This window comes from Panthera tigris, chromosome D3 (genome assembly GCF_018350195.1).
Source record: "Panthera tigris isolate Pti1 chromosome D3, P.tigris_Pti1_mat1.1, whole genome shotgun sequence".
NCBI classification, from domain to species: domain Eukaryota; kingdom Metazoa; phylum Chordata; class Mammalia; order Carnivora; family Felidae; genus Panthera; species Panthera tigris.
The window spans coordinates 31,780,681-31,795,523 of NC_056671.1; the positions used below are offsets into that span (position 1 = coordinate 31,780,681).

The 14,843-nt window shown below is 38.7% G+C and overlaps 1 protein-coding gene across 6 annotated transcripts in view; it reads right to left on the bottom strand.

The window, feature by feature from the left end:
- The window catches only part of CEP192 (centrosomal protein 192), a 130,823-nt gene that overhangs the window by 33,028 nt on the left and 82,952 nt on the right, over nt 1-14,843 (bottom strand). For all 6 annotated transcript variants that reach the window (XM_042961352.1, XM_007085886.3, XM_042961350.1 and 3 more), the window contains 9 exons: nt 12,361-12,486; nt 12,025-12,168; nt 11,840-11,903; nt 11,076-11,215; nt 10,885-10,977; nt 10,259-10,377; nt 9,171-9,347; nt 4,372-4,462; nt 4,048-4,224 (listed from right to left, as the gene is read on the bottom strand). In XM_042961352.1, coding sequence (XP_042817286.1) covers nt 4,048-4,224; nt 4,372-4,462; nt 9,171-9,347; nt 10,259-10,377; nt 10,885-10,977; nt 11,076-11,215; nt 11,840-11,903; nt 12,025-12,168; nt 12,361-12,486 — 1,131 coding nt within the window. The remainder of the gene's footprint in view (nt 1-4,047; nt 4,225-4,371; nt 4,463-9,170; nt 9,348-10,258; nt 10,378-10,884; nt 10,978-11,075; nt 11,216-11,839; nt 11,904-12,024; nt 12,169-12,360; nt 12,487-14,843) is intronic.

The window sequence follows — 14,843 nt, forward strand, 5'->3', positions numbered from 1 at the left end:
TCAGGAGTAGATTCCTTAATGCCCCTTACCCATTTAGCCCATCCCCCCTCCCACAACCCCTCCAGTAACCCTCAGTTTGTTCTCCATATTTATGAGTCTCTTCTGTTTTGTCCCCCCTCCCTGTTTTTATATTATTTTTGTTTCCCTTCCCTTATGTTCATCTGTTTTGTCTCTTAAAGTCCTCATATGAGTGAAGTCACATGATTTTTGTCTTTCTCTGACTAATTTCACTTAGCATAATATCCTCCAGTTCCATCCACGTAGTTGCAAATGGCAAGATTTCATTCTTTTTGATTGCCAAGTAATACTCCATTGTATATATATATATATACCACATCTTTATCCGTTCATCCATCAATGGACATTTGGGCTCTTTCCATACTTTGGCTATTGTTGAGAGTGCTGCTATAAACATGGGGATGCATGTGTCCCTTCGAAACAGCACACCTGTATCCCATGGATAAATGCCTACTAGTGCAATTGCTGGGTCGTATGGTAGTTCTATTTTTAGCTTTCTGAGGAACCTCCATACTGTTTTCCAGACTGACTGCACCAGCTTGCATTGTCAATGTTTTGTTTTTTGTTGTTGTTTTTTTTTTTGAGAGATAGAGTGGGGCAGGGGCAGAGAGAGGGGGAGACACAGAATCCAAAGCAGGCTCCAGGCTCTGAGCTGTCAGCACACAGCCTGATGCGGGGCTCAAACTCATGAAGGGTGAGATCAAGACCTGAGCCAAAATCAGATGCTCAACCAACTGAACCACCCAGGTGCCCCTGGATTAGTGCTTCAGATGTGAAGCTCCTACAAATTCCTCCTCATTTAGAGTGAACTCCTGGTAGTTTCAAAACAAATCCCTTCTCACTCAGAGTGATCTCTTGGTAGTTTCAAAAGCCAAAAGTGTTTCTAATTTCTCTTCCCACAGAAATTTGCAAGTAAACTTTATATACAAAACTAGAAAACAGGGAAAAAGTTAGCTTTTGAACACACTCAATATAAATATTCTTCCTGTATTTTCCAAGCCTAAAGAATCACAAAGAACTGCTGAGTAAAAGGTAAAGAAAAAGAATGATGAAATAAAATTATATCTGACCAATGCTAACAGATCCAAAGATTCAAGAGGAAAAACTACTGTTCTAGAGCAGGGTTTCTTAACCTCAGCACTACAATGTCTTGAACTACATCATACCTTGTGGTGGGGGCTGTCCTTTGCCTTGCAGGGAGTTCAGCTGCATCCCTGGCTTCCACCCACTAGATGCCAGTAGCACCCTTTTCCCACCCCCAGTAATGACAACCAAAAATGTGTCTAGTATTGCCAAGAGTCCCCTGGAGGGTAAAACAGCCTCTGGTTGAGAACTGCTGCTCTACAGGACTGGAAAACAGAGGCAGTATGCACACCTAGAGCCTGCACAATAGATAAAAATGGGCTTTGTAGTCCAGTAGTCTGAATCTGAACCCATCCTGGATGATTTACTGCCATGTAAGAAATATGACCATGGCAAGTATCTCTCTAGGTCTGTTTCCGTATGTGTAAAATGAAGAATGGTATGACAGACAGTCGTTCTGAAGATAAAGTATGGTAATTCGTGTGGTGATGATTAAGAGTAGTGCTTGGCAGGGGCACCTGGGTAGCTCAGTCTGTTAAGTGATCGACTTCAGTTCAGGTCATGATCTTGTGGTCCAGGAGTTTGAGCCCCACCTCAGGCTTTGTGCTGAGAGCTTGGAGCCTGGAGCCTGCTTTGGATTCTGTGTCTCCCTCTCTCTCTGCCCTTCCCCCTGCTCGTGCTATGTCTCCCTCTCTATTTCAAAAATAAATAAATGTTAAAAAAGAGAGAGAGAGAGAGAGAAATGCCTGGCATATACTCAGAATGCAATAAATATATTTTTATTGCAGTCCCACTGTGCTATATAGTACACAAAGCATAATTTCACTTGCTCCTCAGAACCAAACCAGGACAGTGAGTGAGTGAAGCACAAGTTGAGTAGAGACTGATCCAGGGTGAGTGTGAAGAACAGTGGCTGTTCCCAGTCTCTCATCACTAGAGTTAAGTGCTCTTCCACCACTGTGCTAGGCTCCTTATCTCCACAAATGTACATCAGTGCTAGTAGGCAAAGTCTTCCTGTGAGATAAAGGTCATATCTGTGCACTTCTGGTCCCTGTTCAGCCCACCTCTGAGAGGACAAGTGGCATCTACATAGGCAGGGCTCCCACTAGGATCCTACTTTGTCTTAAGAAGGTCAGCTTGAACTTCTGCTGGTGACTATCAAATCAAATGGTCTTGCCCTAAACCACCAGGGAATTACTAGCTCTCCAGAAATTCTTACTTAAAAATAACCTTACCATCTTGGCTAGTAAACCTGAAACTAATAGAAATATATTCAGGATAGGGGTGCCTGGGTGGTTTAGTCAGTTAAGTGTCCACCTCTTGATTTCAGCTCAGGTCAGGACCTCATGGTTTGTGGGTTTGAGCCCCAAGGCAGGCTCTGCTCTGGCATCACAGAGCCCGCTTTGGATTCTCTCTCCCTCTCGTTCTGCCCATCTATCTCAAAATAAATAAACACTTTTTTTTTTTAAAAAAAGGTGACACCTGGGTGGCGCATTGGTTAAGCGTCCAATTCTTGATCTTGCAGTTTATGGGTTCAAGCCCCACTGGCAGTGCAGAGCCTGCTTGGGATTCTGCCCCTCCCCCACTCATGTGCAAGTGCGTACACTCTCTCAAAAAAAAAAAAAAAGAAAAAAAAAGAAATAGGTTCAGGATAGTCTGAAAGATATAGCCCATTTAGTCTTCTCCACAAACCATTTGATTCTAACTTGAAGCCAGATCATCAGGATATGTGGTACTTTGGCATTGTGTCCTGGGCTCACATATAAGGATGTTCTTTCCTAAAGATGACCACTTATATCTCTTTTTTTTTTTTTTTAAATTAAATAAAATCTACCCTGAAAACATGGGGCTAAAACTCATAACCCTGAGATCTGGAGTTGCATGCTCTACTGACTGAGCCAGCCAGGCGCCCGATCACTTACATGTTTAAACAATTTTGTCCACCACAAAATTGTGGTGGGCAAGTAAAGAGCTCCACAGAGAATATGTCAAGTTTCAGCATCAAAAAAAAGCTAAATTTGCCATAAATATCTATTGTTTAAAAAAAAACGTTTAGGTATTTTTAATCTTGCAACTCATCACATTCCCTCTGATTATAGAAAATGGACCAAAGTTTTAGTCCCCAAACTGTGGGATTATAGCCAAAACTGTGAAGATTTAAGGTGTGCACTTTTATGGAGCTTGGGGTTCATCTGACGACCCTGTCCTCTCCTTTTTTCAATGATTTACGACCTTTATCTCTTACTGCTTTAAATATATCTAAAGAAATGAGTTGAAATCCTTTTTAAAAATTACGTTGGGAAGAAACAAAACTATAAAAGCTCTTGTCAGAAGAGAAGGAAACAAAACACGAGAGACTCTTAATGACAGAGAAAAAACTATGGGTTGATGGAGGGAGGTGGGTGGGAAACGGGCAAAATGGGTGTGACGAGCACTGGGTGTTGTATGTAAGTGATGAATCACTGAATTCTACTCCTAAAATCAATATTGCACTGTAAACTAACTGAAAATTAAACAAATAAATAAAATAAAAGCTCTTGTCTTTAGCCCTAGTTCTGGAACAGAATCTAGTAAATGGTATCAATAGGTATTTTGCTGAATTGAAAGAATACAATTTACTTGGAAAGTCAGTATCTTAAACAGTTTGATCCAGATTTACCAAAAAAATGTGTTCCTGTAAAACTGGGTACATTTCAAAATTCTCAAACTGAAATGAAACTTAAAGGTGTGAGAAGAGAATGTTTCCTATAGAATACTATGGAAGCTATTTTTATCACATGACACTTGTGCAAAGTACATAATTACTCCCTAACTTGTTTGTAAAGCAAGGCAATCCCCTATTTTGACTTATAAAAAGCAGAGGATATATAATTACCAATATTAAACAAATATTTACAACATGTCAGAAACTCCATGGGAGGACAAAAAGCAATAAAATCATCTTACCGTGAACTTAATGCCTGGTTGTGATCGAATTCCCAGTTGTTTAATTTCTAGTTTAGCCAACATACAAGATAATCGAGTAGGAGCAAATAACACAGAGATGTAAATGTCTTCCTTTGGACGCATTCTAATCTCACAGTTACTGGTCAGTCGCTCTTCTGAACCAAAAGTGTGCTGAAGCTACAATTTAAAAACAATCACTACATACAAAAAAGCAAGAAGACAAAACTACCACCAAACCAAAGCTTCAAAGATGAAGCACACATAATGGTCTGCACATGTAAGTGCTTTGAAAGAACATGAAATAGCATCATGCACACTACAAACCTGAAAGCAGTCCTGGTCTTGTCCTCTAATGAGCAGTCGCAGATGCTGGGTTGTAGATGTACAATTATTTCTTAAAGCTAGCTTCTGAAGCCTAGAAACAAGAACACATTATAAATGTGGTTTTACTCCATGGATGTTGCTACAACCATGAAAACAAAATCAATTAAAACTAACTGCAATGTTTAGAGATGGACTGGATTGCATATGCCACTTTATTAGTAGCCTGCAAAGGTGTCTCCACAGTCCTGAAAACACACATTCCTCCATTTCTGAAAACATACATTCAAGACTCACCGTGTTAGAGCAAGTTTTTGGTTTAAATGCTCTCCTATTATAGCTGCCTAGCCAACTTCATTATTTATACTATATTTATATATATAGTATGTGTCTATGTGTGTGTGTGTATATATATATACATATGCATATGCATATACATATAAAGTCTTACCTGTCTTATAAAACAACAAAAAGCCAGATAACAAATTAAGTTTCTAAGTCAATACCACTCTCAGGCACATTGCTTGGATTTTTCACTCTAAGAACCTCATTTGCACAAACTAGTTATTTAAACACTATATTGAATTAACCATATTTTTAAAAAGTTACAATATGCAAAAAAATAAAAATAAATAAAAAGTTACAATATGCAAGTAGAAGAGACTTAAGAATACTAGCTAGCTGGTGGTTAAAAAAAAATCCTTTAATCTGTGAAAATACACAAATCTTCTCTTCATTGGAGAACAGTGAACACATGAGTACATCTCCATTTTACTCAAATTTTGAAGATTGGCAGTTAAATTATTTAAACTGTGGCCTATGTCTTGTCCACCTTGGGATGAAGGGGAAAGGCTGCTGAGCTCAACCTCAGAATAAAATCCAAGACCTACAGGGGCGCTTGGGTGGCTCAGTTGGTTAAGCATCTGACCCTTGGTTTCGGCTCAGGTCATGATCTCATGATTCGTGAGATGGAGCCCCGTGCTACGGGGGATTCTCTCTTTCCCTCTCTCTCTGCCCCTCCACTGCTTGCGTGCTCAATATCTCTCTAAAAATAAATAAGTAAACATTAAAACAATTTTTAGGGATGCCTGGGTGGCTCAGGCGGTTAAGCAGCCAACTCCTGATCTCAGTTCAGGTCATGATGTTATGGTTCATGAATTCAAGCTCTGCATTAGGCTCTGTGCTAACAGTGTGGAGCCTGCTTGGGATTCTCTCTCTTTCTGCCCCTCCCCTGCTCATGCACGTGCACGCGCTCTCTCTCTCAAAATAAATAAATAACTATATTTTAAAAATTTAAATCTAAGACCTGAGGAAAGCATTCAAAGAACACTGGGAAAACCTAACAACAACAACAAAAATCTTTAAAACCTTTTATTTTTATCTATTTTTAAGGAAATGTAGCTATCATTTGCAAGTAGTAATCAAGTAGAAGGAGGGGGGCTCAGTTTCTAGTTTCAAAAAAGAACTATACAAAGTAAAAAGGGTTAACACCTTTATTATATACAGTCCACACAAAATAATAATTAAGAAATACTAAATCCTAACAAACAAATAGCCAAAGTACATGTGCAGACTTATGAGAGAGAAATCAGAATAAATGAATGAATATATGGAAAAATGCAGAACTTCAAAAATTAAAAAACATCAATCTGGAATGAAATACCACTTTGGACCACTTTACCCTTAGAAAATATAATTTATTAACTATCATTTCTATCTGTAACTGAGGCAAAATCAATGACTCAATGAGAACACTCTCCCTGAAATTATATATGAATTACTTCCTCTTTCCTCTGGAAGAAGAGCTCACTTCAAATCTCCCTTTTGCAACAAGCACCTTCTTCCACAAAGGCAGGCAGCAGGCAAGTACCACATCAAAAGAACACCAGGATCCCCTTGCCCTCTGTTTCTGGGTCCTCTCCTAGCACCCACTGGGTCACAGCCTCTGAATGCCTCCTAGGACATTTCTTAGGGAGAGAAAATAGGATGATCTCTTTCTAAGCAGACAATACACCTCTGTATCATTAACCATGCTGCAACATCCTTATAAAGGAGTAGCAGGAGATATTTGGGGTGGGAAAAATCATCTATGTAGGACACTACAATGGAAGTAAGGGCACTACAGAAACAGAAGTCCATCGTTTCCCTAGGCAGGCGCTGCGCTAAATACTGTACATACATTAGCATGGTACCTACGGATCTATTGCTTTCAACAAGTCCACTTCGAGACATCATGTGTCACAGCATCCACAGACTAAGGTCCTTCTCACAGAAGTGGCGAGCTCCTCCAGGCTGAGTTAAGATATCTAACCAACCATAAACAGGGATAGAACAGTTTTCAGGTCACTTCCCTGTACTGGCATGGGGCTTACACTTAGATCTGTTGGATCAGAAGGCACTCCATGAATCTCCATGAAGAAGTGAAGCAAGAAATAAAGGAGGACGGCCTGAATGCCTTTCACTTAGGCGAGGGCCAGGGAAAAATGCCACTGAAGCACGCACAAGATAGTACCCCCATTTTCAACTTAACTAATTTCTGATTAAAAAAAAAGTTTAACACACATTAATTTTGTTTCAGATGAGCTCTAAGATTTCAAGATGTTATGGCATCTGGAACAGCTAGATTTTAAGAGCAGCCATCTCTACTCTATTAATCATCTGTTGCAAATTTTATCACAAGACAGGGAATTCTGTCAGGAACAATACAAGGATGCTGATGGCCCTTACTGAGCTCTCTTCTGCCTTTGTCTTAAAGGAAAGAGCAGTTATAGAATAAGCGGTGTATCAACAGGAACACTCAGTAGCTGACGCTTGCCAGAGTCTGCACTGTAATAATGACTATGATTGCTAGGGCATATTGGAAAGTGATCTTCCTTTTACCTTAGACATTGATGGCTGAGCTGAACAGCTATGTTATTTTGACCACATTCCATGGCACAGAACTTCAAAATCTCAAATCACTATTTGTATGTGTAGTGGAGCAGACCACTAATGTTTTGAGGAAAAGTCTGGTATACACTGTTCAGATTCAACTGTATAGAACCAGAAAATTCTTCCATACAGGCACATGCCCTTGTTCCGCCCTTCCTTTCAACGTGTATTCCATCTCGGCTGTCTGCAAAAACCAGATGACATAACCAACAACACAGGAGCTACTGAAAAGGGCACAATACCTCACACTCCCTGCCAATCAGGACTTTTCAAAAGTCTAGCTGAGAGAATCTTTACTGAGAGCTCCCTAAAGAACATGCAGCCCACCATTCTTCTAAGTGCCTAAGCTGTCTCATTCAAGCCACCACCTGCCTCAGCACCCAGAAAACATCTTCAGCTGGGTCTTCAGGTGTGACACATCCAGACCTGAATGAAGCACCTCAAAGAGGGAGCATCCTGATGGGAGCATTTACTATGAAGTAGTTTTACTTTGAGACTTGGCATGCTGTATGGATTTCTCTTTGAAAGGACCCCTGCAAGAAACATCTGTCTAAAGTCTACAGCAGGAACAGCTATCCTCTCTCACACAGTAACTGGTTTGTTTAACCTCTGAACACTGTGACTTATCTCAGGATGATGGGGTTAGAGTCAGAACCAAGCATAAGACCCACATCAAGGCGAGTGCAAAGCGTGAGCCTTCTGCAGGTGAGCCTTCGGGCATGACCTTTATGATTACCATATCTCATCATCCCACAGCAGTCGGCCCTCAAGTTTTTACCTTACTATATCTTTTTGAAAGCTGCCTTTGCAACAAGACAAGGTACATATGACTGACTACTTGGATGGTTAAGCAGATGTATGAACTCTATAAAGTAAGGAAGTTCAATTAGATCTTTTTTGCACTAACAAAACTATAATTTTAAAAAGTAATTCTTCACACCTATAGTACAGATTCAGCCAGAAGTTTCTTATCTCTCAGGTACCATAGAAATGTGTGGGTAAAACATTTAGGTCAAACACAAAAATGCAAAATATGGAAGAAGAAACACTGAGCTTTAATAATTGCCTAGGTTATTAATTAGAAGTATTTAGCTATGTTGCTAAGCTTATGAAAGGAAAAATATTACTATACTATATATTATATGCCAATTAACTCAAAGTTCATATTCATAGTGTATAATCAAAGTGCACATAAAAATAAGATTCAAGATATAATTCACATTAAACCATGACAGAACAGATCTGGTCTATTAGAGACCCCTTTTACTCTTTATGGTACAAAGCATTCATATTCTACTACTTTGTAAACTCCTGAAGAATGCAAGGTCTCTGATTATTTTTTCTTCCTACCTTTCCATAGGGCTTTCCAGAGAAGGAACAAACAAACTCTTAAGTGCCTAAATCTGATAATCAGCAGAGAATCCACCAAAGAGCTTAAGAAAATTGAAACCTATTTTTTTTGGATTGCAGAGGTGAAATTTAAAAAAAAAAACACTTTTTTTTTTTTTAACGTTTATTTATTATTGAAAGACACAGACAGACAGAGCATGAGCATGAGCAGAGAGAGGAGGAGACACAGAATCCGAAGCAGGCTCCAGGCTCTGAGCTGTTAGCCCAGAGCCCGACACAAGGTTCAAACCTACAAACCGCAAGGCCGAAGTCAGATGCCCAACTGACCAAGCCACCCAGGTGCCCCAGAGGTGAAAATTTTAATTAAAACATCGGAATTCATAATAGGAAGATTACGGAACATAGGATAACTTTATTCAACTCTAAAAATATTAACATGGTCATAATTATCAGAGTGGAAAACAATGCTAGGTGATGACAGCAGAATCTTTGTGCTCAGGAGCTGCTACATGCATACTTACTGTATTCTACCAAGAGGGACACCCCCCCAGGCCAGAAACTGCTTGTTGGACAAAATTGATGGAACATCTGAGCAGCAAGATCCAGGTATTAGAGGTTTATTTCCTGAAGAAACTACTTCACCTTTTAACATCACTTCATACTGTGGTCCAAATGGCTGCACGAATATTTTCAAGATCCTAACAAAGAAAACCATCTAAGTTGAATGTCCACAATTCTATTGGCAACTATTTCCCACAGGCTTCCTTTGTCCAAGAGACTGAACTGGGTGCTGAGGATACAATGACATTCCCACACTTACAGCTTATATTCCAGAGGAATATCGACAAGGAAAGACTGTCACAATACCATCTACACAATGGGACAAGGGAAGTTCATGGGGTCACGGGAATACTACCGACTACTATTTATGAGGAGTTTGGGAACAGTTGAGGAAAGCTTCTCAGATGAAAGAGGTAACTCAATGAAGTTGGGGGCAGCTGTTCCAGGCACAAGTGTTCACATTTGTGCAGGCCAGCTCTCCTCTGAAAGGTCACAGTAGCAGACTGAGCACACTAAGGCATTCCATAACCCAGGCAGGGGACAGGGCACATGTGTCTCAGCAGTGTGTGCTTCTAAGCTCTGTTTACCAAGCAAATTCAAATACTAATGACAATGATGCTCCGACCACTATCAGGTAATATTCACTTATGATTTAGGTGCCAAAAAGTCATAAGCCTGGAGAAATGGGGGAGGGGGTGTGGGAGCAGGGGGAAGCATCTTAAACTACCAACAACTGGTGATGGTTTCCTTGGAGAGAGAGAGAAAGTTAATGAGAAACATCAAGATTGACATTTTATTATTTCCTTTTGTCAGAATATATTTAAAAATAGTCATTTCTTAATTTCTAGTCAATTGGTTTAAAAGGAGAGTTTTAGTACACAAAAAGAAGAAAATCTGAGGCTAACAGAAGTTAAACAGAGCTATACTATCTATCAGATGAGATGAAACATGTCCTAGATCATTCAGACTGTGGAATGAAGCACATCTAAATAAGTGGCTATTTTCAGAAAAGAGTACAAACTGGTCATTATAAATAATTTTATATTACCTTTCCTCACAGGCTTTGGGATCCTTTGGAGTAAATGTAACTATAACTTCATGTTCTTCTCCAGGTTTAAGGAATAGATTCTCTGGATCCACTGAAAAGTGACTTCCTTGGTCTGGGATCTAAATATTTATACAATTATAACTAAATACTGACTTATGCAAATGTGGCTTTTACTCAGTTACTCTCATTTTTCATTTACTCTGACAGGTTATTTTTCCCTTCTGCCTTCTCTGTCACTATCCCACTTTGTCTTATTCTCTTGGAAAGGGCACTTTCTCTTTCCACAAAGAAGTTAAACTCCCATTCCTATTTCCTATCACTAACACCCTCTTACTCATCCACACCTCTCAGAAATGTCTACATATATGATCACTCTCCTCCAATTCCACCTATCCACAGGATAACATACACATTTTTCAGGAATTAATCTAGAACTTGGTTCTTACATATAAAACATCAGATGTTAAAGTGTCCTATCATCTATTTCCTACTGGTATAATCCTCAGATTTTAAGCACTCTGTTTGATCTCTGGGGCAGCTCAGCCATGTTCACAATGTCAGAAGATACTCAGAGTCTCACAGACTAAGGAAATACTATGTCATAGTGCTCTTACACAAATTCTTACCTTGATATCTAAGTAAACATCAATATTCCCTGCATTTTTCAAAGGTAAGTGCTGCTTTGCTGAGGAAGCCAAACTGGCAAACAGGTGCATAGTCTAGAGAATGGAGTAAAACCAACATCTTAAATAATGTCACAATTAGAATGAAATCAACCTGAACATAAAATCATGGCAAAGAAAAGAATTTAGGGTACCTGTAAGTCTTTTGGAGCATGTATCCTAGCTATTCCTGTTCTTGCTTGAAGACCAATACTTTTAATGACTGGGGTAGGGTTTGGGCTATCAACTTCTATATCGACTCTTGCCAAGAACTCTTCTGCTGAGCCTAAAATCTCTACAAAAGCTCATTCTTTTAGTTCAGACACCAGAGAATTATTTAAGTCTAAATGTTGTATGTGGTCCAACACTATGCCCTCAGGGATCCCAAGAAATCCTAAGCAAAATGATTTTTTTTAAGTTTATTTATTTTGAGAGAGAGACAGAGACAGAGACAGAGACAGAGAATCCCAAGCAGTCAGTGCAGAGCCCGATGTGGGGCCTAAACTCACAAACCATGAGATCATGACCTAAGCTGCAACCAAGAGTCAGATGCTTAACCAACTGAACCACCCAGGAGCCCCAGCAAAATGATTTTTTGAAGAATTCCTCTTTGAAGAGGAATAGAAATTAGTGGAGGAGAAAAGAGAAAAAGAAAGAAAACATCCAACTGGTAGATGTGATAAAATCAGTGTACAAAAAAGATCCCAAAAGGTTTTCAGTGGTACTTGCTGGGGTTAACCACAATTACATGGATTTGAGCCAAAACAGCACACTCTCTGCCCCATTTTTAAAACAACATAACATATTTCACAAATTCCTCAAAGTATTCACATTCACTGATAGAAGAAACATGCCTCAACTTTGTAGTTTATTTTGCTACAGAGAAGAGCAATTCCCCCAAAAACATAAACATGAATACCTGAAGAAGTGATCCGTTTCTTTGGACTATGGAAAAGAACCCAAATTATCAGAAATTCTGGATCCTGTAAAATAAAATAAAATTTAATTTAGCATTAAGATGTAAATCTTAATGAAAGATAATTGGTTTGGAAACTTAACTCCCTCTTTAATTTGAAGCCAGTTCCTTCAATCCACCCAGCTTACCTGTCCGTCATAACTGGCAGGCATCATGTGGTTGACCACAGAAGGAGCTGCCAGCTGAGCAATCATGTCAGCATACGGAGCTGCTTTCAAAGAAGCATGGATGGGTGCCTTGGAAAATGTGAAGCAGCGCCAGGCTATGGCATTCTGTTCAGAAATAGAAGAATCAGTCTCAGTAAAGCCAACAGTGCAATGTTCATGTGATGTTAAATTTGTTGACCGAATCGTTACCAAAAAATTTACTTCCATAAGAAAAATGAACCAAGAATGATATTAGCGGTACCTAGAATTCCAAATCAATGTGTTCTGTAAAGTTTCTTACTGTACATTAATACTTACAGCATTAATAACAAGTCTGATTGGCACAGTGGCATGAGTCTTGTTTATCAATTTTAATGGCAAAGCTTTCCAGCCTCCATAAGTCAAGTCACCAAAATCAAGAACATCTTTTTTTTCTGTTTCTACCTAATTATGAAAGAAAAGACTAATTTATAAAAAGTCATATATTAATATCACAGCTTACATTCATATCACTGCTTTTTCCAGTTACAAATAGTCAGCATTAAATGTAAACCTACCTAAATATCCCCAGGCCATTTTACAATTGCTATTTTCTACAAAAATAAATGTTAAATTCATTTTCTGAGGTAGTCTATGTATGCAAATGTACTACAGAATAAAGTAATATGTTTGCTGTTGCTACTTTGAAAAGACTGTTAGATCTTAAGACAAACTGACAATTTTATAAAAGATACAAGCCTCCCTTCAATGAGTTACTATGAACTCTATTATTATAATTTTAACTTCTCAATTCCCTTCAAAATATATGTTGGAATTTTCAGATTTAGTCCAATTTCGGGCAAAACTAAAAATGTTTAAAATGATACCAAAATAGGCATATCAAAAGTTTAAAATGTGTGCCTAAGAACAACTTAACACAGACCTCTCACACACACACATGTAGAAATGCTGGATAATATTTAACACACACATAAATTTCTTCAGCCTGGCCAAATATAATGGGAAATCAAAAACAGACTGGCAAATGGGAACTGACTTCCATGGTAGCCCATGAAGGTCTGGGATCGAGCCACTTCCAAGGTGGTTGAGCTTCACCACCCTCCTAACCACAGAAAGTATGACCCTGAGCTTGCTGTGGGCAGGGCAAGGCTAGAATGGAATCTGAGCTCCCTGCATCAAGTGCAGAAATTGAAAGAAGTGCCTTTTATGAAAAGGAAACTAGAAAACCTGTTTATATGTCTGAGGAGGTAACAGGGAAGCTTGTCCAGCAATGGGTGGGTGTCAGAAGACCATTTGCAAGAAAGTAAAACTCTAGGCCTATGCCACACTAGATATGAAAGCTCCAAGCTGAAAATCAGTACAACCCTTCATGCCCCAAGCAGTTGTACAAAGTGCTCTCTATGGACACTCAAAAACCAGGACACATGGAATTACTACAGCGAAGAGCAGCCTTAATGATGTGAGCTCACATTGAAAGAATTTTTTAAGTCAATTAAAAAATTAAAAACCTTGGGGAGCCTGGGTGGCTCAGTCGGTTGAGCGTCCAACTTTGGGTCAGGTCATGATCTCCCGAGTCATGAGTTTGAGCCCTCCATCGGGCTCTGTGCTGACAGCTCAGGGCCTGGAGCCTGCTTCAGATTCTGTGTCTCCCTCTCTCTCTGCCCTCCCCCACTCATCTGTCTCACTCTGTCTCAAAAATAAATATAAACATTAAAAAAAAATTAGAAACCTCATGAAGAAAGTAATCAGGGAGACCTAGCAAAGCTAGCAGAAAAATTAGCACCTGAAGAACTAGAAATAATCTGAAATTAACTATAAAATAAGTACACTTTAAATACAGATAATAGAGTCCATGAAAAAGGTAAAAACAAAAGATTCAAGAAATAATGGTGAGCAAAAAAAATAAAAATAAAAAGTAAAATAGCATGAGCAATCTGTTAAAAAACATTTAATGTTACGGTTTTAAAACCATTTGGGATTAAAATAGTAGTCAAAGATATGACGGAAGGAAAAGATCAACATTAAAATGACTATAGCTTTTTGTGTTGTTTGGGCTCCTGATTAATTTTAGACTTCAGTAACCAATTTGAATAAGAAGGGAACAGAAATGTGTAACTTCCAAACTAATGCAGATGCAAGAGAATTGTAACTTCAAAAAGGAACAATTTCACTTAGAAGATAAAATTATCTTGAGTCTAAACACACATAACAGAGCTCAGAATACCCAAGACAAAAATCAATAGAATTATAAGGAGAAACAGACAAATCCACAAAACTTCTCTTAAAGACAAAAAGACTAAACACACAGAAATGTTAATAACGATACAGAAGACAGTAACAAAGTAGAGCTAAAGGACATGTAAAAGAATTCTGCACCTAAGAGAAATTAGAGTCATTCTTTTCAAGCACACAAGAAACATTAACATAGATTGAACTCATGCTAAACTACAGAATCTCTTTCCTTCTTCCCCTCGCCAACCCATATTCTGACTCCAACATGGGGCATGCAATGGGGAGAGGCTGCTGGAACATTCCCAAAACATTTGGAAACTATAAATGTACTTTAAAATGCGTAACAATCCAATTTCTCCAAGATCAAAAAGTCTTCCTTGGCCAGACTTACTACATAAATCTTTAATGATATGGATGAAATAGCTAACTGACTATAGTCATTGGTTTTGGTCGACACGAATGTAATACAATGTTTCAGAAACCACATATATTTAGAAATATTGCTATTTCCACTTTCTATTTGAATTGATAGTTCAAACAACTATTACTTGAGCCCTTACTATATGCCA